Source organism: Haemaphysalis longicornis, unplaced genomic scaffold (assembly GCF_048455015.1).
Source record: "Haemaphysalis longicornis isolate Haplotype H1 unplaced genomic scaffold, Haemaphysalis longicornis Haplotype H1 scaffold_5, whole genome shotgun sequence".
Taxonomy (NCBI): domain Eukaryota; kingdom Metazoa; phylum Arthropoda; class Arachnida; order Ixodida; family Ixodidae; genus Haemaphysalis; species Haemaphysalis longicornis.
The window spans coordinates 56,911,804-56,932,955 of record NW_027526385.1 but is presented as its reverse complement, the minus strand read 5'-3'; the positions used below and the strand labels follow the sequence as shown (position 1 = coordinate 56,932,955).

The 21,152-nt window shown below is 48.2% G+C and overlaps 1 protein-coding gene across 2 annotated transcripts; it reads left to right on the top strand.

Annotated features, from left to right (window-relative positions):
• Positions 1-6,447: 6,447 nt before the first annotated feature.
• Positions 6,448-15,991, top strand: LOC144138257 (ras-related protein Rap-1b-like). Of its 2 annotated transcripts, none has more exons than XM_077670442.1 (3): positions 6,448-7,510; positions 12,383-12,874; positions 13,576-15,991. In XM_077670442.1, the coding sequence occupies exons 2-3, from the start codon at positions 12,512-12,514 to the stop codon at positions 13,921-13,923; spliced, it is 711 nt and encodes a 236-aa protein (XP_077526568.1). In that variant the 5' UTR covers positions 6,448-7,510; positions 12,383-12,511; the 3' UTR covers positions 13,924-15,991. The 2 variants fall into 2 exon arrangements, with proteins under 2 accessions (XP_077526568.1, XP_077526569.1); XM_077670443.1 differs by having other exon boundaries at positions 6,450-6,599.
• Positions 15,992-21,152: the final 5,161 nt, after the last annotated feature.

Below are 21,152 nucleotides of genomic sequence, written 5' to 3'. Positions count from 1 at the left end.
CCGGAAGTGAGCTCCATGGAAAGAATACTTACGCCCTGGCTGACAATTACCCCTCAGGAATTTCAAAATGTGCTCCCTAATTATTTTAACACTAATGGAATAAATATCTGAGCGGTCATTAATTAGCTTTTGAAGGATTCACTTTTATTCTTGAACCTCCTCGTAGCTATCCTCGCTTGGTACTGGCGAACCCTGCATACAACACCGCAAAAGTACTTCCGCTCGCTTACATTTGTCCGCAAATTTCTCTGTACTCAGTTTTGTGCCGTTGAAGTGCACTGGCGCTTTAGCACTGTGTCGTTGCGATGTTCATATTGTGTTTATAGTGATGTGCGAATCTTAGAACTTTTGAATACGAATCAAATATTTCGTAGAATTTGAATGTAATGTTTATTTGACTCGTCCCTCTAGGAGAATTTGACATTCAAGAATCCTGGAATACTTGGTTATGAACGGTTTACGGGAGTTTCGCAGATATTCTGGTTTGCATTGATTGCTCAAAGCTCTCAAACCAAAAAACCCAGCGCCCGAGAGTGACTGTCACACTCAAAATACCAGGCGTTTTTCAACATGCAACGTCAATACGCTTTCTGTTTTCTTTTCATTTATTGCATTTATTGCGGCCAAGGGAGGAGCCCTTGTTATCGCCTAGTGACGCATTTTGAGAATTGCAAAATATGGCGAACGAAATTTTGCATTCGATTATAGATAGATATTCGAAGCTTCTTTTCATTCTTGTGGAACTGAATTTGAAAACTTTACCAGTTGATTGACAAGATCTCGCGAATGAGCTGAAAATTCCGCTACTCATGGCACTGCCTTTTTGAACGAGAAACGCAGGAAATCCTGCCGTTCAGCTAAACTATTGTTCCCAAAAGTCGCAAAAGCGCACTTCACAGTATATTTTTTGCTTCTTTTTTTTTTTTTGCTCCAGGACCATCCTTAGAAAACAGCATACGTGTAGGAAATCGTTTCTTGACGCCTTTTCGTTATTGCCTTTTTTTCCCCGGGTTGCACCATGATGTCGGCGGCAATAATGCCGAGAGGCTGTTTCGTAAGGGCGGATGGGATCGTGTGGATCATTAACCGGATTTTCCCCGCGAAATGCCGGACAGCCGGTTCCCCGGCGAAAACAGGAGATCGAATACACGGCGAGTATTTGGCGAGGCCTAAAAACACTTGAATCTTACCTTTTCTTTCTGTTCCCACATAGTTTCTTATTCACCCTTCTATTACGTATCCCACTGTTGTTTATTGGTATGTTCTTTCTTTCTCTTCTTTCTCCCAGCGCAGAAAGCGAGTGAACAGCAGCATTCTTTCCCTGCCTCCCCCCCGCCAACAGTCCCAGCGGGCTAATAACGCGTTTACGAAACAGTGCCATCCCGTATACGGCGCAATGGATGCCTGTGCATCGTGGAAACGGAGGCCGAAAAGAAATGAAGCCCTATGCACGTGTTTGCCACGCGTTCGGCAAAGGCCAAGAGGTATGGGACGGATCCAGCGAAATTGCCGATGCAATTGCCCGCGAAAATGACGTTAGGGGGGAAGATCTGCCACCTGGCTCTCAGATGCTTCGAGTCTGCGCGAGTGCAATGCTTGACGCAGTATTCGTGATTGCAATTGCAATCGGTAACTGCAAAACATCGCTCAGCTTCGGTCGAACCTAACAATACATTTCCTTATCCCTTGCTTACTCGTTTATTTAAAGGGACCCTGCAACACTTTAGATAAGCGCTTTCGCTCTTTCCTTCGCGTCTGGAACCACTGTGAAAGCTATAGTTATCGCCAGCATGGAGCGGTACTGCGTGATTTGCTCGTCGCACCAGATACGATTTCCATTTCTGCTTTGTTTTTGAGCTTTTTTTAGGTTCCTATCGAAAAGAGTTCATTGCTGCAACTGAAGCAAAACCGACCAAAAGCCGCTACATGGCCTTAGTGATGTAATTCGAGCCGTCGAAGAACATCAAGACCGGGAAAGAGAGAAAAATGTTTTGAGCGAGTTTACAAGTTCTCTGGTGGGCATACAAGAGTAATTTTTGGCTGGGGTACTTTGCGACCTCTTTTATCTAAGTACTGGATGTGTTGGGTCACTACGTGCTGCAAGCATTTAAGATCTCAAAAAAAGTTGAAAGAAGTGTTGCAGGGTCCATTTAAATGTCTACACCTAACAACCAATAAAGGTTCCGTGGACTTACTAAGGAAGGGGTTCGGCGTGACGTTCGACTAACGACCAGTAGAGGTCCAAGGGATTTGTGTGGGGATGTCACTCAGCTGCCGAGATGCCCGTGTCAAACCTTACAAAACCGTATGGCCGCATAAAAACACGACATTTTGGTGCTAATTTCAGCTTCTGTAAAACGGCGTCTCTGGGTGCCTAAAAAGCGAGAAACATGTTGTTACATGAGGTGGCATCGCCCCTGCTAAATTTTTTCCCTATAAGACTCTTAGTGCATTTTGAGTCCCTTCTGTTTTATTTACACTTTCATTGTGCTTTCATGCCGAATAGTTTACCTGCGAAAATACGACGCGTGCCTGTGCGACCTTACGTTCTCCTCACTTTACCTATGACGGGATGCAGTCATACAGTCAAGCGCAAAGGTGACGTCATTCCTTTTCTACCGCAACCTTCTCTTTAGACTCCAGCATAGCATAGCCCTATTGCTCAAACAGAGACCGAAAAGGCCTGCCTGACATTTCATTATTTTGTCGTGCATTCTTTTGAACAGGAAACAGGTACCCATGAGCTCGGTGCGAACGCAACGTTACATCGAGTCACCATGCAAGCAGTTCATATATTTATAGTTTCCACAAGGTCACCTCACTGTCAAGAAGTTTAATTGCACAGAGCAGCCGTTCGGAAGTGAAAAGGTTTGGGCGTGTTGATTCATCGTCAGACGGAAAACAAGCGCCAAATAAAAACACGGGACGGGGAGTGGACGGGACAAGCGTTGAAAGTTGGTTGAAAGTTAGCGCTTGTCCCGTCCACTCCTCGTCCAGTGTTTGTATCTAGCGCTTGTTTTCCGTCTGACAGAGCAGCCGTGCAAGGAAGACATAGGAAATGATTGGTTGCGCGCCGACGCAACGCAGACGATGAGGCGCGCCGTAGTGGAGGGCTCCGGATTCATTTTGACCTTCTGTGGATCTTTAACGTGCGCCGAAATCTCGTACACACAGACGTTTTTTTTTTTTTTTCTTTTCGCCTCCATCAGAAAAGCGGCCGCCGCGACCGGATATCGAACCCGCGACCTCGGGCTCAGCAGCGCAACGCCTCAGCAACTGAGCCACTGCGGGGGTTAAAAAATAGGAAATGACAAGTAGTGGCGCGAGGCAGGTAAGTCGGTTCCACACCTGCCCTTTCCACTTGCTTCCGAAGTTAATTTAGTGAGGGCCCGGTCCGGAAATCATCACCTTTAAAAGCCTCCTCTATATCCGCGCATAGTGAACCAGGGGGATCGGCCAATAACGATGAGTAACATTACTAGACCATCCCTTGATCTGTGGCGAATGTGCGCTTTGTCCTCCTCGTCTAGATTTTCCACAAATCTCCAAAGTATATCTTAAGGTAGCCACATGACCTCCAGAGTCTGTGCACCAGTTTTTCCAAATTGTCAAAGATCGCGAGTGGTAGATCTACCGTTTAATCAGACTAAAACAATTAAGGAACTACGCACGAACGCGTAAGACTTGAAGGTAGCGAAGCTGTACGCAATCTTCCCGACCATCAGGAAGGTTTAAGTCCATGACTGCAGCCGATTTCGTTCTTCTTCGCTGCCGCAACGACCTTTACTCCATCACTGTTGCTATAAGTGTGAGCTTCTGCCATTTTATTTTTTTTTTCGAATGAAAATTATTGGACATCCCCTTGGAGGTTCGTACGCTATGACGTGTCTCTCTCTCGTTCCTAGCAAATGATGCCACGATTTCGGCGAACGCTAGAGATTTTTTTTCCAATCTTGGACAATCTCCTTAAGTGGGTATGCTCGGATTGACAAACGTTCACTGGGTGGTCGCCGTGTTTTTCTTTATTTTTTTTAATCTACCGGGTGGTCGCTGGAATCTCCCTGAATGGCTACACTTGGCAATTGACGAACGTGCACAGTAAACGCCAGGCGGTCGTCGCGAGGCACGCACACAGGAGCGCTCGGCATTTTTTTGGTTTTGTTAACTGTCGGACGGTCGCCGCGAGGCCGCGCTGGGATTTTTCTGGGTATTTTTAACTGCGGACACGAGACATCTAAATTTTCTTAACAGCTTCGCTATTAATAACTAGGCATTACAAGGCCTGTTCAGAATCATGGCTCGTTGCTAAGCTTTAACGGATGAGTAATCACTAAAAAAATGTTTGCAGCCTATTGGGAGGAAGGTCGTAGTTGCTTTCCTCGCAAAAAAAAACATCACAGGTTTTACGTACTCGTTGCGTCAACAAGTCGACAACGTTCGCAACTTGTGGGCGAAATGCCACGGGCTGTCGTCGTGATACTACGATTGCTTCTAAATTGAGGTGAAAGTCATGCGGCAGTTGGCGCCCCGGTAACATTGCCAAGCAATCCTGGCGGCGGACGTGTGTTGTGCAACGCAGTTAGCCCTACAACCGCGTTTGTTACCAGGCGCTCGGATAGACACTGTCCCCACTGCGCACGCACGCACTAACGCAGCGCTCTACTCTCCCGCCACGAGAAACAGGAAACGCACTCCATTTGGGTATTTTTTAACACGAACGTTTTTTTTTTTTTTTATTCCGGGATTTACGCAGATTTTACTTACGTCATATCCGCCACGGAAGTGACGCCAGTACAACGCAGCAAGCGGCCTGTAAAGGGTGCACCCCTGCACACAGGGTCTTCTTGCGGGGAAGCAACCTTTAGTACTAATTAGTACGTTATACTTCGGGTTGTTCGTTTGCGGCTTTTATATTTTAACGCGAAAGGGTTTTATGCCGCGATACACCAAGACTTCACTGTCGTCATATCCGTTACGGAAATTACGCGAGTACACCTTTGCCACAGCGACCAGCCGGCAGGACGTCGCTCGCCAAGCACACCCACAAGACAGCCGCCGACCCATAAATAATGCTAAGCGGCAGATTTCGCTAAACATTTCACTTTCGTGTTTTACCGATTCCTGTGACAAAGGAATCACCCGCAGTTTTTTTCCAAAAGGGGAAGACCATACCGCATTGCGCTGGGCCTCACCACGACTGGCCTTTAAGGAGAACACGGTGTGACGCTTTCGATTGGGGATAGGAGTAGTAGCGGGGCTGTTGTTTAGCAATCACTAAAGGTTCAAAGCATGAGAGGAAAGCAGGGCTTTCTGTTTGCCCGCGATAGGCGTGAAGTGATGCGCAAGCACCTCGTCCTTTTTTTCTCTCTCTGTGCAGACCATTTTACCGGATTGAAATTGAGTCCGAAACGCTACCGTTTTCTTCCTGTGTTCCCTTTTTTGTTTGCACTCTTCAGTCAGCTCCGTTCGAGCATCCCCTATTACGGTTTCACAATCCCAACCTGACCCAAAGTGGAACGACAGCCGCAACTGAACAAACACGCACGAAACGCGCGTTTCCAAAGTTGTCGACCAAGCCTTAAGAGCCTAAGAAGTCGCTTTTTCAACTCAAGCAGGCGCTTTAACCCTGCCCATATACTTCGCCTCCGAATCGTTCTTCAAAACCCTTTCAAGAAAGCCACTTCCAACGAGACATATTGCCACTCGGCAGCGCACGACCACCTGCCGAGACACTAATAATCCACAAGCCCCAAGGGGCTCCATCCTCAAGCTGTCGTACATAAGAAACTGTTTGACAACCACACAACAGCCAGCTTAGCTGTGCGTCAGCCCAACGCCTACATTTATTTTCCACTTTTAGCAAAGTCGCACCGAGAGATTCAACACGTACTCGCACAAGCTTATCGAAAAGCCACTTCGCTCCGAAGCATTTCTTTTCGACGAGGCTTAAGAGCGTTTGTTCCCTGACCTTTTCTCCCTCAGCGGGCCGAATTATAATAGAGTGAACGGTGTGAATGCATGGTATTGCTCGCTTCCCAAACATTCAATCGCGCAGCGCCCATCTGCTTAGGAGAAGAGCGCCATTACGCAACGTGGCGTCGTAGCGCGCGGGTAGCGTTGGGGGGAGACGGTATGGGGAAAGTGAGAGGGTGGGGTCGTCTCGATGTCTGTTTGCTCGCTGCACACGCAACAAGCCACGAGGCTGATCGGGATGCCCGGCCGATGTGAATTGGATGGACGAGGCATAGAGAGAGAGAGTTGGCCACCGCGCGAATAAGAGGGAGGTGAAGGGGGAGTGAGGAGGAGTGGCGGCTCACGAGGCGAGACACGCGAGCTACGGAGAGTCGCGCGCGGTGGAGGAGGAGGAGAAGGAGGGAGGGAGCCTGGAGAAGAGAAAGGTTTGGGAGAGCGGAAGCGCGCGACTCGATATAAAGGCTGCTAACGGGCGAGCATCGTTCACTGTCGAACAACGGGTGTTGTGTGAGCACCGAACAGGACAGTGTGCTTCTTCGCTGGCCGCGAGTGACTTTCGCTGTGCGCCCCCAGAAGAACAGTGGAGGATACAACGTCGCCTGGTTCATCTACACCACACAGGCAAGGTTGGTAACTACCGTATCTTTGCTCAAGTTATCATCCCTGACGGGTCAACGCACATTTCAAGAGAGAATCTGCGAGCCCTAAACGCCTGTAAAGGACGGAAACAAAACGGACACTGCGAGTATCTTAGTTTCCTTCTGGAAAGAACTCTGGTGCTTGTGTGCCTGCTGTCCTGTGTACTTCGTCGGTCTGTCTTTTACTTAGTGCGTTAGCGACTGTTTATGATTTTGCATCAAGCATTGCAGCCGTCAACATTATAGCTAGCAAGTACACCCTTCTCCTGCAAGAAATAGGCAATCCAGGAGGCTCGCGCTGCCCTCGTCGCGGACCGACATCCTTCTCTCCCAAACGTTCAACCGGCGCTGCTTTCAGCTCAGCCACGCAAGCGAAACATCTGCGCTCGAAGCCGCAACTTCCAGCGGCCTGTCTTAGCCGCGGCTAGTTTCCCGCGCGTTGTCAATCGACGAGACTACGGGCTCGATAAACACAACGAGAGGGAAAGGCGGCGAGAGAACAGGAACACGCTCTTCATCGCCGGGAGAAAACAGCCGCACAGTTGCTCTCGAAAGGAGAATCAACGCGCAAGCAAAACAAGAGCCGAGCTTCTTGAAGAAATAAGGTGACGCGGCCGAAACCGCAGCTGTGTACGGAGCACGGGCTGCCAGATACGTCGCCTTCTGCGTGCGAACCGACTGCGCGCGTGTGTTGCTATAGCTACCGCCCCTTCGCCTTTCCCACACCGGCGCCTGACGGACGTAGCGAAGAGGCAAGCATTCTCGAGACCACTCGTCACACACCACAAGCATCAACCAACCTGTCCTGACGAGGAAGCATGGGCACGCAGCTTGCTGATTCTACTCGTGACTCTTCGTACTCGTCAAGCACAGTCAGCTCCCCTATCACCTCGCTGAAGGTGAGCTTTAGACGCCTCCTTCGGGGCACGTTGTTTCAGCCCCTTAAAGATAAATTTGATGATCTCACCGGTGGTTAGGTCCCCTGTAATATCGATTTCTGCGTCCACCTGCTGAAACATTGCAAAGCAATGACCGGTTCAGTGGGCTGCAGTGGCCATTTTGAGAAAACGGTCCTAAGTGTTCCGGAAGTAAGCATTTATGCTTCTCAGAGAATGTTTTACCTCTTTTCTTCAGGAATTGAGGTACCTTAAAAATGGTGTCAAAGTTGTGGATGCAAGCGTTTATTGTTTTCAGGGAATGTGTTAACCCTTGCCTTGACTGAAGGGGTTTAGGTAGAATCTTGGATAAGAGGCAGGCGCACTTGGGGGAGAAAGTTCGCTTCGAAGTTCATCTTTATTATTATTATTATTACTATTATTACTGTTATCACTTTGTAGTATTATCATCCGTTATTCGTGCTAGTTGCTCGTACTAGTTGTTATAACTTGTTAGGTCGTCGACTGAATGAAGACCGTACTCGATTTCCTAAGCTTGCATCATTCAATTTCATACTTCGTAAGCACACGTAAGTCGTAAAATAACAAATTACAGTTACATGTGGCAGAGGCATAGTGTCATATTGAGTAGTGTTCTAGTTTGAGAGTTTATATATTTATTTGTTTATAATTCAAATCCGCTTGTTTGGACGGCTCCCATAATTCTGGTCACGTTATGGTTATCAAATATTATTTTAGTGAAATAGGCCCCAAACTATTCTTTTGGTAAACGTAATGCATTCGGGGCGCGTATTGTAATTATCACTCGGAAAAACGTGCTTCAAATCTATGCGCCTCAGTTATTGCTAACACATGCCTCTACGCCGGAAACATATCCTCTGCAAACACGTGCACGGAGAATACTTTTTACCCAGAAAACTGGGGTAGTAACATCGCCCCAGTAATTTAACTGGGTGTTGGCATAGTATACAGTCTACCTAATTACCCAAGATAAACGGAGAAGCTGACTCTAATGCGAGCTGTGGGCCGGGCTGGTTGAGGAAACTTCTATTTGCAAACAGTGAAGCTCCTAATCCACCGAAAACGACCTCTTTTAGCAGATTATTTCCCTGAGCACATAAGCGCACAGGTCTGGCATCGCCTTTGTGAACACAATTGATCAGTCTGAATAAAGCCGGCTTGCCTACTCCATACACTACAAAGAGCGACTATATACTATTCCCTTCCCAGATTGAATGCTCTTTTTATGTGCGTTGTTCTCAAAACTAAAAAAGGCTGCTGCAATAAACAAGAATAACACGCTTGCGTTCGAAGGGAATTCTCTTGGAACTTTAATACCATGCAGTTTAAATGGCCACGTGTAACAACACGCCCTTTCCGTCTCTACAAGATAAACTCGAGGCAATCCTAGGAATAGAAATTTCCCCTCCCCTTTTGCTCGTGGACGTATGCAAAGCTTGCAGCTTGGCATACAGAATTTGCATTTGACCTGATATTCTGCTGCAAGAAAAACTACTCACAAGGCGTGGCCTTTAACTTAGTCTTGTAGGCGCCTCGTTGAAGTGCAGAGTGCGAACTGCAAACCCACCGCCGCAGATCCAAACAAGGGCATAATGCGGTGAGCCATTCGCCCTCTGTGCGCATGACTCTGCTGTTTAGTCGTAAAAGAAGGGTCTCAACAGACTCCGCGGAACTTTCGTTGCAATGGCGGCTAATTCGGAATGTAAGGTGGAGAACCTCAGCACGGACGTTAGCAGACGACGATGCATTTGTATTTCGATACACTGCATGCCGAATCACTAACGACGCCACGAATGCATTCATTCATTGGAAGTTTCGGGCAACCACTCTGGAAGCCCTGTGAGGTGCCCATGAGGTGTCATCGGCCCCTATCGGAATTGGTGTTTTCTTGGGTCATAATGGGGCGCTGTATATGTGCCTCTGCGTCGACAATGTGAGCGACGTTGTGCATTTCAGCCCAACTCAATGTCTCAGAAATGCAAAATCCAGCCTCCGTGACCGTATGCTTAACAGTGTATTTAAAGCTCTCCGCTAATACACACGTACGCCTGCGCGGTGAGTGCTACGAATGCGACCGAATCATGGAGGAATGATCCTGCAATGTGCATGTATGTACGAATTACGACGTGGGCGATGCAATGGAGATAAGGCTGAACACTTCAGAAATCCCAAGATAAGGAGATAGCATGACTGGTGGTAGTTCTGGATGAGGATCGTGGAGTCGGAGGACGATGAAGGAGGCGGCGCGGAGTATGACCTCCTGGTCCATCTATCTTTGCCTATCGTTATCTTTGCCCTAGGGATGTGCAGGTACTCCACAGGTGCAGGTGCAGGTACTCCACATAGTATGTGCAGGTACTCCACATACGGGCGAATGCCGTTGCCATTAGGCTCTGCCTAGACGCCGTCGCTGTTCAAACCAAAAACTATGGCGTAAGCAGGACATTTAGCGGTGACAAAAATGTTTGTAGGTCGACCTAAAGGTCGACGTAGGTCGACCTAAACGACAGCAAGCTTCGCTTGTTTTGATGCGGAAACTTTCCCACTGTCTCTCACTCTGACCCCAGATGGTAAACAAAGCTTGCACGTGACATTCACCTGAAGACGTGGTTACATTGAACTTTGATGATCGTGCAGGGGTAGCGATGACAGCCGGTGATCGATCACGAGACAAAGCATGAGCACTACGCAGCGGGCGAAGGAGGCATCGCGCGAACGTGCTCTATAAACGGCGGAAGAACTGTCATATGCGCTATACTCCCGTTCTATGCTTGGCCGAAATGACATCTAACTTCGTCGTGCGGAAGCGCCAATACTCGGAATCATGAGAGCAGTTCTGGAACAGTTCTGGAAAGGATTCCAAATAGAGAATTTCTTGAACAAATAATTTATTTGAAACATTTCAGGAAGTACGTTGACTCTGATTTCCTGCTTGGCCGAAAGGACCCTTAACTTCGTTGCGCCGAAGCTCCAGTGCGCCGTATAATGGGAACAGTTCTGGAAAGTAATACTAGGCAGAGAATTTTTTCTCCGAGTTTATTATTTTAAACAGTTTTGGAACAGTTCTGGAGGTATGCTAGCTCTTGTTTCATTCTTGGCTGAAACGGAAATTAATTGCTTCGTGCGAACGCTCCGACACCGGGAATCATGGGAACAGTTCGAAAGGCAATTTAAAATAGAGACTTTTTTGATTAAGTTAATTTGTTCGCGCCCAAACACTGCTGAAATTTTTGGAAGTCTAGCACTATGCTTTTATTTCTCTATTTTACGGGAAGGAATGATGAGAAAATATACCGCGAAATGTAGATTTTTGGTATTGTTTTATGGGTAGGCAGAGAAAACTACGAATGCAACCGGCCCGTTTCTTCCCTACCCCTTGGCAACAAGAAAGGCGGGCTAGACCTCAGTCTCCTCTTGCACACGCCAGCTGTTAGTGAGACACTCGGATTCCATCATTCGTCAATCGATGCCGAAAACAATAGTTGTCATTGCCCTCGTTGGCGTCTGTGTCGACGCAAACGCAAAGCTAGATGCAAACTTCCATTATTATTGTCGTCGTCTTCGTTGACGCAACAGATTTGCCAGCACAATAAATGCAAGCAGACTTTGCCATTGCCGCCATTTGCGTCAACCTCTGCTCAAAGGGTTGCCGTCCGGGCTAAACGTGAACTGACATAAAGGGCACACGTACGGGTGGACTGGCACAAGTACCTAGTAAAATTGGTATCGCTGCCGGAAATAGGTTTACTCTGCGCGGGAACCAATTGCCATAATGCGTAGGTTTACCATGCAGGTGAAAATATACGCAGCTGAAGATGATGGGGAAAAGAGACAGGAGGAAGATGTAAAAATAAAAAAAAATTCCGAGTGACATGTTTAGAACAAGAGGAGTATTTAATGTGTCCAGGACGGTGTTCCGCAGGGGTTCATTCTGTGTCCTTCCTTTTTTCCACGCTCTCCGCGTCCCTGGATAGGAAGCCGCCTACGAAACGCGGAGTGCAGTATAAAAATGGTACCATAGTAAGGACGACGGGCGCACACCAATTCAATGAGGCTGCTAAGACACATGCTATCGCATCAAAAATGTAGTGGTGGTACGCCATGGTACTGAAACAACGTCATCCGGCTATTGCGCAGCAAGAGGCCCAGCGAAGCGTGCCTTGAGAGAGTGCGACTGCTCTGTGTGTTCAATAGAACCCAGCAGCAGCGCAGGTGTTCGCTGCACGAGCGCTGTCACACATATTCACGCCGCTGTGATGGGCTGTCTTTCCTCAGCTCCAGCCATCTGTCGGTTTGCCGCGCTCTAACATAACCAATGCCGAGAAGCGTACGCCGGGGTCCCACGGGCCCGCAAGCTATGGACAGTTCCTCAGAGTTGGGCCTCGTAATTTACGGGCAACAGAATTAGGTGCTAGCTGTTTTCGCGAGTTGCTTGAAGTGAACTATGTTGATAAACTAGCTCTTCATTGAAGGGCTGAGGTGTTTTTACTGCTGTCAAAGCTATTTATTCGTAGGCTACTACAAAGAGTAAAAAGCAAAACCCTAGAACCCTGGAAAAGCTGCATGAGTATGATAACCAAACGCATAAAATCTAATTTACTCGAATAAATTGAAACATGGCCAATCAGAAGCTCAACATTTTGTGATTATCTATTTTTGTCTGACCATGCACGAGTAATAAACAAAGTGTTTCAACTGTTCATTCCTATACGCGTAGAAAGAAAACTTTTTCCCTGCTTAGAACAAGATGCGCAGTGGCTTTTTTATGTCGAACGTATGCACACGTGTGCTCCTATTTTATATTTGCGTTTAACATGTTTCTAATAAGTTTTTCTTATTTCTATCTCCATGTAGGTTTAGCCTGTCGACTCGAGCGACCCCGAAGGAAGACGTCCTCCCGAGCCCCTCTTCGATACCGCCCTTTTCAAGTCTGACCGAAGCTCAGAGAGCGAAGAACGAACAATCCTACTTCCAGCAGCCACAATGCCACCACAAAATGGTCTCCAGGTGCCGTCTTCAAACCCCAACGGGAACGGAGCAGTGTCCACCACGGGCCAGCCATCCACGACCGTCCGCATCACGGTGATGGGGGCGGCCCGAGTGGGCAAGTCTTCGCTCATTCACCAGTTCCTCTACGGCCGGGTTCCTGGACAGTACAGTGCCACAGTCGAGGAACTGCACAGGCGAGACTTTGGGGCCGCCACAGGAGGGCGAAACAGACTGGCGCTTGAGCTGCTCGACACGAGCGGCAGCTACCAGTTCCCGGCAATGCGGCAGCTTGCCATGACGACGGCGCAGGCCTTCATCTTGGTCTTCGCTATCGACGACGCGGAGTCCTTCGAAGAGGTGCGTACCATTTGCGAGCAAAGAGCTAACGTGTTCGTTCGATTCATCCCCACAGCATGCCGACGCGGAGCATGTGTTAAGTATGTGGATGAAGATCTCAGTGCAAGGTTGTATGCGTGATCTGTGGCAGCTCAGGTGATTGGGAATGAGAATTCACTTCTTACATATACCTAAAAAAATTAGGCGCATTAAGCGGCCGCATTCCAGAGCCTTATGTTAAAAACTGAGGCGGACAAATTCTCTCCCCGTTACCTTTACGTAGAACACGTTGAAGGACTTTTTCCAGCCAACATTATCGCCACCACATGCAGTGCGTACTATTGAAACTGAAAACATTACTAGCGCTGAAAGATGTCATTCAGGGTTGGAACACATCGGTTGAACGGGTCATTTGCTCCGTGCCTTCCTATGCTGTGTCCTGTCTTCATTCAGCGCTAACTGCATTTTTGCTATCATGTAACCAACTTTCCCAGCTTTCCACCTCTAATGCGTGCTACTGACTCCGACAGTACAGAGGTACAAGCATGACACTCTGTCGGCCTTTAAGCGTCACGCATAGTGTTCCTTACCCCCCGTTCTTATCCTACGGTACTATCCACTTATCGATTTGAGTCTGCGCTTTGATTAGGCTAAACCAAAATAGAATACATGGAAATCGTGACAGCGTGAACTAATATCCGGGTTTTTTTTTGTACTCGCAGGTTCGTCGTCTGCGAAGTGACATTCTGCAGGCACGCTCGGAACGCAAGAAAGGCATGCCGCCCGTGGTCGTGGTCGGCAACAAGGCGGACCTCGCTTACAGGCGCGCCGTGGGCTACGAAGTTGCCGAAACAGTGGCCACGATCGACTGGGAACACGGCTACGTCGAGTGTTCCGCCCTGGAAGGCGTCAACGTCACGCAGGTCTTCCACGAGGTCCTCATGCAGAGCAAGATGCCCGAGGTCATCTGCTCCGCCAATAGACGGCGCCAGTCTTGCCCCGCCCAAGTCCACACGCACAAGAAACTGTACGCCAACAGAGCCAAGAGGCACAGTTGTATCATCTCCTGAGCCGACCCCTGCGACGATCGCCACGCCTTTTATTGAGTGTTTGTAACGAGTGTGCGTCGGACTCCGGGCACAATGGCCGGACGTGACAGTTTTAGCGTTGTAGTGGAACCTACAACCGGTAGTTTTTTTGGTGGCAAATGGACTCTTGGCGGAAGGTGTCGAAACGATATTAATACGTTACACTCGAACGAGAACCGAATTCAAATGCAGTGGTGCTGACACTATTTCGCCATTTTTTGTAATGATCAAACGCGCTACGCCGGCACCTCCGGCATCGAAAATGCCATATAAAATGGCACAACCACCGGCCTTAGCAGTGTGGTTGAGGACGCAGACAATTCATCAGTGCAGAAATCTTATGGCTGTTGCGGTGCTGCTTGTGAGGATTTTTTATCGTTAGTAGCGAAAGTCCTTGAGACGGGGAACAGGAGTCTCATCGGTTCATCGTGACCACGAGTAACAGGAAGAATTTTTAAAAAAGGAGGGGGGATAGTGGTTGCAAACTAACGTAAAGTCTACAGGGCAGCTTTTTGGGCAATATGTAGCCATAACACCACGACAGCACGAAACGCTACTGATGTCCACGATACACCAATCAGGACTCACTTCGTATCCGCACCTTCCTCTTGTATCGTTCGTTATAACATGTGAAAACCAGGAAGGCCTTAATATAGAAACCCGGTGTTAGTTGTGCCTTTTGGTAACGCTGCGTCTTATCTGTATACGTGGACAACACTGGAAGCATTCCTGCCCGGAAACACATTTCACTCGCGCGCAGACGACGTTATCGATACGAACACTCAAAACCATGTAAAACGCATGCTGGAAGGTCGTAAGAACGTTAAGCACCGAGTACATAACTTTAACCTGTACATAAGAACGGTTCTCATAGTTTTGCACTTGAGTACCAAACATGCCACGTACGGAAGGGAACGAAATCGCGTGGACTTAAAAACCACAAAGCTTTTTCGACATGTCCAACTGTGTGGTCACACGTAATGCCTTTCTCTTTACCACTACGACTACTGTGAACGCCCACATGTTTTCTTGGGTTAGCGACCTTCACCTTTTATTACAAACACATCAACATGCTATAAAAGGCGCACTCTTCAGAGGAATCGTAATCCGGGTCCATGAACTTGTTTAACAAGTGGCTTCCCGGAAAAAAGTGAGCCTGATTGCATTACCTAAGCACCTCAGGAACTTGCAGAAGTCGTAGAAGCAACACCACGTTAGATGCGCATGCGCGAACGCAGCAATGGCATTGGTCGGTGTGCAAAGGTTCGCTTTTGTATGATTGAAGAAGGGCGCTTATTCCGCCCTGCATGTATGTCGCCTTATAAAGGAACAAAGGGTTAGCCACATTCAAACAGTGTATCAAAGAGTGTCCACGCTGTTTTCTATGCGCTAGTTGCGTCCACGTCCGCTTTAATGTATATTTGACAAGGACATATTCTTTCTGCTGAACAATATAACCTTGTGTGATCACTAGACACGCAAGTTAGAGGTATGAATGTGTTTCAGCGCTATAACGTGCCTGACGACCAAGTAGTGAGCAGCTTTCCAAAGCCTAAAGTTCGCCATTGAAGGAAAACACCGGACACTTCGGGAATCCCCAATCGGAAGCAATGGAGACGAAAGAAGTGACAATTATCCGCGAGAAGCAGCATGCTAACGCAACTCCCACACATTTGAACTAGAGATCTGCATTCTTCCCATTATGAGGCGAAATAATAACGCCACTTTAAACTTCTTGTCCAGCTCTGCAGACTATACCCGGTAGAGTTCAAAGGTTCGGCGCATCCACATCAAAGTATCGGAAAGAACGAGGCCAAGAACTCATACTGGCGCCAAACCTCTTCCCAGTGACAATCACTGTAGCGCCTCCTAGCGTACAGCCGGGAATCCGACTTGTGGGAGAACAAGTGTGTATTTTCGTAACGTCCTGCACGGTGTTGTTTACATCTTTTTTGTCTCAATATTTATTCTTTTTTGAGGACCGCGTTTGTATTCATTCACGTACACGCACCATGCAAGTCTTCCAATAAAGATTAGTGAACAAAAAGAATTCACTGCTTTTGTATTTCTTTTTACCCTACATTGAACTGTGAATCAGGGGCGCCGCTACTTCGCCGAAGAAGGTTGAGCTCGCAGTATTTTGTTCTGCGAAACAAAGTGAAATCCATCAATCAATCAATCAATCAATTAATTTTACTTTTCGCCATATATACAGCCAGAAAAAGGGGGTCGAAGAAAAGGCTGCACTTTAGCAGCTTGACAAAGCTCCAGCCACCCGTACACTGCAGTGGTATCGTGCAAAAAAAGAAGGAAAGAAAGAATAAAGTAAGCACAATACAGCAATAATCTTCATCATTATTAAAAAGTTTACAAAACAGTTTAACAAACATGCTCACATGCAACTAATACCACCACCGTGTCATGAACACAACCTAAACATAAAAAATGGCAAAAACGTAGGGTGAAACTCACTGGTTAATTCTTTCTTTTGTTTAATGTGATAGTAGGCGTTATGACATACCGTCTATATTACAAGTAGATGTTAACTCTGGTTTCGTGGAAGAACGCGAGAAGGGAGCTGCGGTGGGGTCCCCATATCCATCGATGGAGGTCAGGTGGTCTTCCAGGGTGGAGGCCTGTGCCTCGATGGTGTCGCGTTCTCGCCTTTTCCCTTGAAGGATACGTCCACAGCAGCTGTTCTGCGTAAGCATCTTCGGCAGGAGCCGTGCAGAAGGGGACAGTTCTCAGTGAACGATGCCTGATATCGTGTTGGCCCCGCTCTCGTCACAATGGGAGAGAGGGCTACACCAACACGAAGTCTTCGCAGCAAGACCTCCTCCCAGCGAGCGAGTCTACTGGTGTGGTCTGTTCCAGACGGTAAAATGACAGCACGTGTGGCGTGACAGAGATTTTCTTTCTGCTGGATAAATTGCTCCGGGGGATCCATTGTCAGCAATGACAATGGTTGTGTAACGAATATTTGGTGGCAGGCACAATCCGCCGCAATGTGCGCGGGGAGCGTATTGCGTCGAAGCCATGACAGCCGGAGAGGGTAGAGGCACCTATCGAGTATGTACGTCGTGAATATCCCTTGAGAGTGCGGGGTTGTTATTTACTTGACGTAAATCACGTACGGCCGCCGTGGAGTCTGTATAAAGTTGTAAAGTTGTTCCTCCAGGGACTCAAAGAAAAGCAGGAGTTTGAGCTTGTAAGCCATTTCGGATGGCTGTTAGCTCGGCCAGAATAGATGGTAGGGCGTAGTGTGTTTCATAGACGCAAGTTTGACAGGCCTCGTGGGGAGGGAAGGGGGACATTGTAGAGTTGTGGTCAGCACGTCGTCCTTGGCCCCCAGCGTCCACAAATGCCTGTACCACCTGGGGATGGGACTCAGCCGCCAGCGCTGGTGCGACGGCGAAAAGCGTGTCTGTATTTCTGTTGGATCGATTATGAAGTCGCGTTAGCGGACAGTAGTCGGTCACCTGGTGGTTTGGCCCCAGATTAATCTGATAACGACGCAGGCTGTGGATGTGGGTAATGAACGACCCATGCAGTTAACTAACGCCGCTGCCTCAGCAACAAATGACAGTTTGTGCACGCGGATGAACCGGCGCGGATGGACAAGCTCATCCAAGGTGTTACTTGAGCTTCTGCCTGAAGAGAAGGTATCGGTGTTATCCTAGTGCACGTCGTGGTACGCATTGCGGCTCGGTTAATTGCCTCACGTCGGGCCCACTCCGCCTGATTCAGGTCATGCTTGATGGCGGGAAACGGGCCTGACTCGGCCAGCCTTGCTTCGGTGGAGGCTGACGGTGTGGTCGACGAATTAAGCGGGAATGGCGCAGTGTAAGCTTAGCCACCTCAGCTTGCAGCAACGCCACCTGTTGGTCAATCTCCGCTAGCTCGTTCGTAACCTGATATAATTTTCCAGTTTGACTGTGCTGTTTCTTCCGGCGGTGGTAGCCACGGAAAACAACTCGGTACGTTGGCTGGTAGTAGTCCAAAAGCTCCTGAGCGTCTTCCGCTACTAGTTTTTCATTGTCCTCCCCCAAACAGCCGAACCGGTTGGATGGAGGAATATCGGTGGGCTCAGGCCGTCATCGCAACGCGAGTCGCTTAACGCAAATAGCTTTGCGTTTGGTAGGACATCTTTTGTCCGTGATGTAATGATGTCATGTGACTTTTTAGTTCATGACCCACGGCATTAAAAACCACAGGTCACCAATACAAAACGCTTCACAAATATACAGGGTGATCAAAGTTAAGTCGACAGGTTTTTTTAAAAATAGGCTCTCAGATTTACACGAAGACCACCTCGACAGTGAGGCTATGCGCACGGGACACATAATTAGGAAGTAATTATTGATGTAGGTGGCTTAATTAAATAAAATTGACCATTAACTTTTTAGTGGCTACAGTAACCAGGCGTGTTTGTATTGGAAAGTTAGATTCAATCGTGTTTCTACACCGTTTCATTTGGAAGAATTCTTCTAGCGCATCCGTACTCCGACATATTTAACTATGGAGTTTAATTGCCGCTCGCATGATTACGCATGCTGGAAGTCAAGACCGACGCATAGCTCCTCCCTTTTGTTCTGTTTTTCGGTAGGGGTTCCATGTACTGCAGATTGCGATAACACCAGCCAAGAATGAATGGGTGCCAGTTATCACTTTTGCTTATGCCTCCACCCCTTTGTCGAACTAAACACCGTACACAGCAGGCACGTCACAGAAGAGAGGAGCTTTGCGCCGGTGCAGACTGTCTTGCATGCGTAATCATGCTAACGGCAATTAAACTTCGCCGTTTGATATCTTGGACTACGGATGCGCTAGAAGAATTCTACCAATTGAAACTGCATAGAAACATGATTGCCTCTAACTTTCCAATACTAACATGCCTAGTTACTGTAGCCACTTAAAAGTTAATGAATCAATTTTAGTTAATAAAGCCTCCGGAATCTATAATTACCTCCTATTTATGTGTCCCCCTGGGCGCATAACCTCAGTGTCGAGGTGGTCTTCGCGTAAATCTAAGCGCCTATTTTTAAAAAAATTACCCCATCTTCCCGTGGGGAACCATGAGGAAGATGCGAAGCATCATAGGGGTTCTGTGTAGGTTCCATTGTGTTGCCGTTATGTTGTTTCATTTATCGGAGCACGAATGGGAACGTAGTGTGAACCCCCATGTAGAGTCAGAGAAATGTAGAGAAATGTAGAGACAGCGAAGAGACCGACACCGGCGCTACCTGATCGAACACCTCCTGGTTCTCGCCTTTCTTTATTGCGTGTTCACGCTCCTACCCCGCTGCCCGCTCTCTCCGTCCTCTTCTCTGGTTGAGCTGCAAGGCGCGTGGCGCTCCCACCACAGCTTTTCCACGGGAAATTCAACATCCTCCTCTAAAGTTTTGAGTTCGTCGTTTCCGTTGACGTTCAGCTTCGCGTGCCTTCGTTGTATCAGTAGCTTCTTGACGTAGTTTGAATGAGTCAAGAACATAAGGCGCGTTCGTAGCACTTGCTCCTGTCCCGGTTTTGTAGCGCAGTGTTGCTGCCAGAGTGTTGCTGCCTTGTTGCTGCAGTGTTGCTGCCTTCCGTTGCTGCCAGAGAGTCGTGGGATCGAAACCGGGCGCCGCTAACTATTTCTTTTTTATATAATGTAGGGGGACAGGTGCGGACGCCGGACGATGAAGGGTCGACTAAGAGATGCTTTGCATCTAAAATAAACCTGTCGACTTAACTTTGATCACCCTGTATATTAGTGGTCACAACGGCCTAGTTTGCTTATTTTAAGGATGCGTCAATTCTGAACTTCTGTGGACACCGGGGCACGAATCCCTAGACGGTAACGTAGCGGCCGACGGCCGCCGTAGCCCGAGACCTCTCACTCCAGGCAGTTGCCTTGTCGGGAACACACCTCTTCACTTAAATGCCACACAGCGATCCCATCGCCAAACGAAGTAAAGACATGTTGAAACACCTCAGGCTTACAAGAAGACAATACCCACCTCCACATCCAAAGCTCAGCAAAGAAGAATCGCCACAACTACGAAGACTCCAGACAAATTCCTTCCCACATGCCACACAATTGCATATGATGTACCCCACATTATAATAGCTTCGAATGCCAGTTCTGCAGCGGAACGCCCAACACCCTATACCACATAGTGGGGGAGTGTAAGGGCGTCAAGGAGCTACCGGAGGTCCTGGCGCCATCACCGGAACAGTGGGAGGCCGTGCTGACCAGCGCGGTCCTGGAGAACCAGCGTGGCCTGTTGACCCGGGCTCTTCGTGCTGCGGTAGGCCATGGCATCCCGGACTAGGGACGGCAACTGAAGGGGACGATCACCTCAAGACCAACGCAGGAGTTCATCCTCCGCTCCTTTACCATTTGTGGCAAATAAACGTTTGTACTACTACTCTTGGTTGCTAGACAGCTAGCGCCAGCTAGGGAAAACTGGATAAACCAAAATGCGTATCTTTTTTTTTATTTCTTACCTCGGTAAAGAAGTGATATATTTCTAAAAGAAGCAAGCTAGGCCCTGGGGAATATTTTTTATGAATTTGCAAAACTTCTCGTATCGGTACACGATGCCTATTAAGCCCGTGGGAAATGAATTACTAAGTTCCTTAGGAATGTGATCAGGTGAGTTCCCCTCAACCCACCCAAATGCGGATCGGTTTTTGTGGCGTTTGGTTCCGCGCACCACATCGGAGGAAGATTTTCATTTATTTTGACAGCGATGATGCTTAAGCTGGCGTTGGGCCGGCGAACGTGAGCAGGAAAACCTCGCCGAGCGATGGCGTCATAGCGTGCGCCCTCAACGTTCGTGAATGCTCTGCGCAGCGTTTATGGCGTAATCTCTCGTGTGCTCTTCTTCTCCCCAGTTCAAGTGCGTTTGCGCCTCAAGTTGGAAGCACAGAAAAGCTCGCGCTACAGACGCCTAGTTTGCGAAGTTGGTTGACGCTCGTTCTAGCGCGTGATAACCCGGTGAACTTTGAGATAGATGTGAAAGCCTGCGGACAAAACGATCCGGGCCTGCCATTCTTGGAGAACTTGCAGTGGAAAGTTTAGAAATCCATGGGAGGTGTAACAGCCGGCTCTCCGACGAAGGAAGAGTTGGGGCGACAGAAGAATGCCATTTCTGATGAAGGGGAAGTGTACCGCGAAAGCCGCCGCGCCGTTACTTGAGAAGGGATGCGACGACTTCAGTACACTC

Bases quoted from the DNA above. Each gene is read 5' to 3' on its own strand.
- LOC144138257 (XM_077670442.1), top strand. From the start codon at position 12,512: ATGCCACCACAAAATGGTCTCCAGGTGCCGTCTTCAAACCCCAACGGG. The intron at 12,875-13,575 runs GTGCGTACCATT...TTGTACTCGCAG, and splicing joins ACGCGGAGTCCTTCGAAGAG to GTTCGTCGTCTGCGAAGTGA.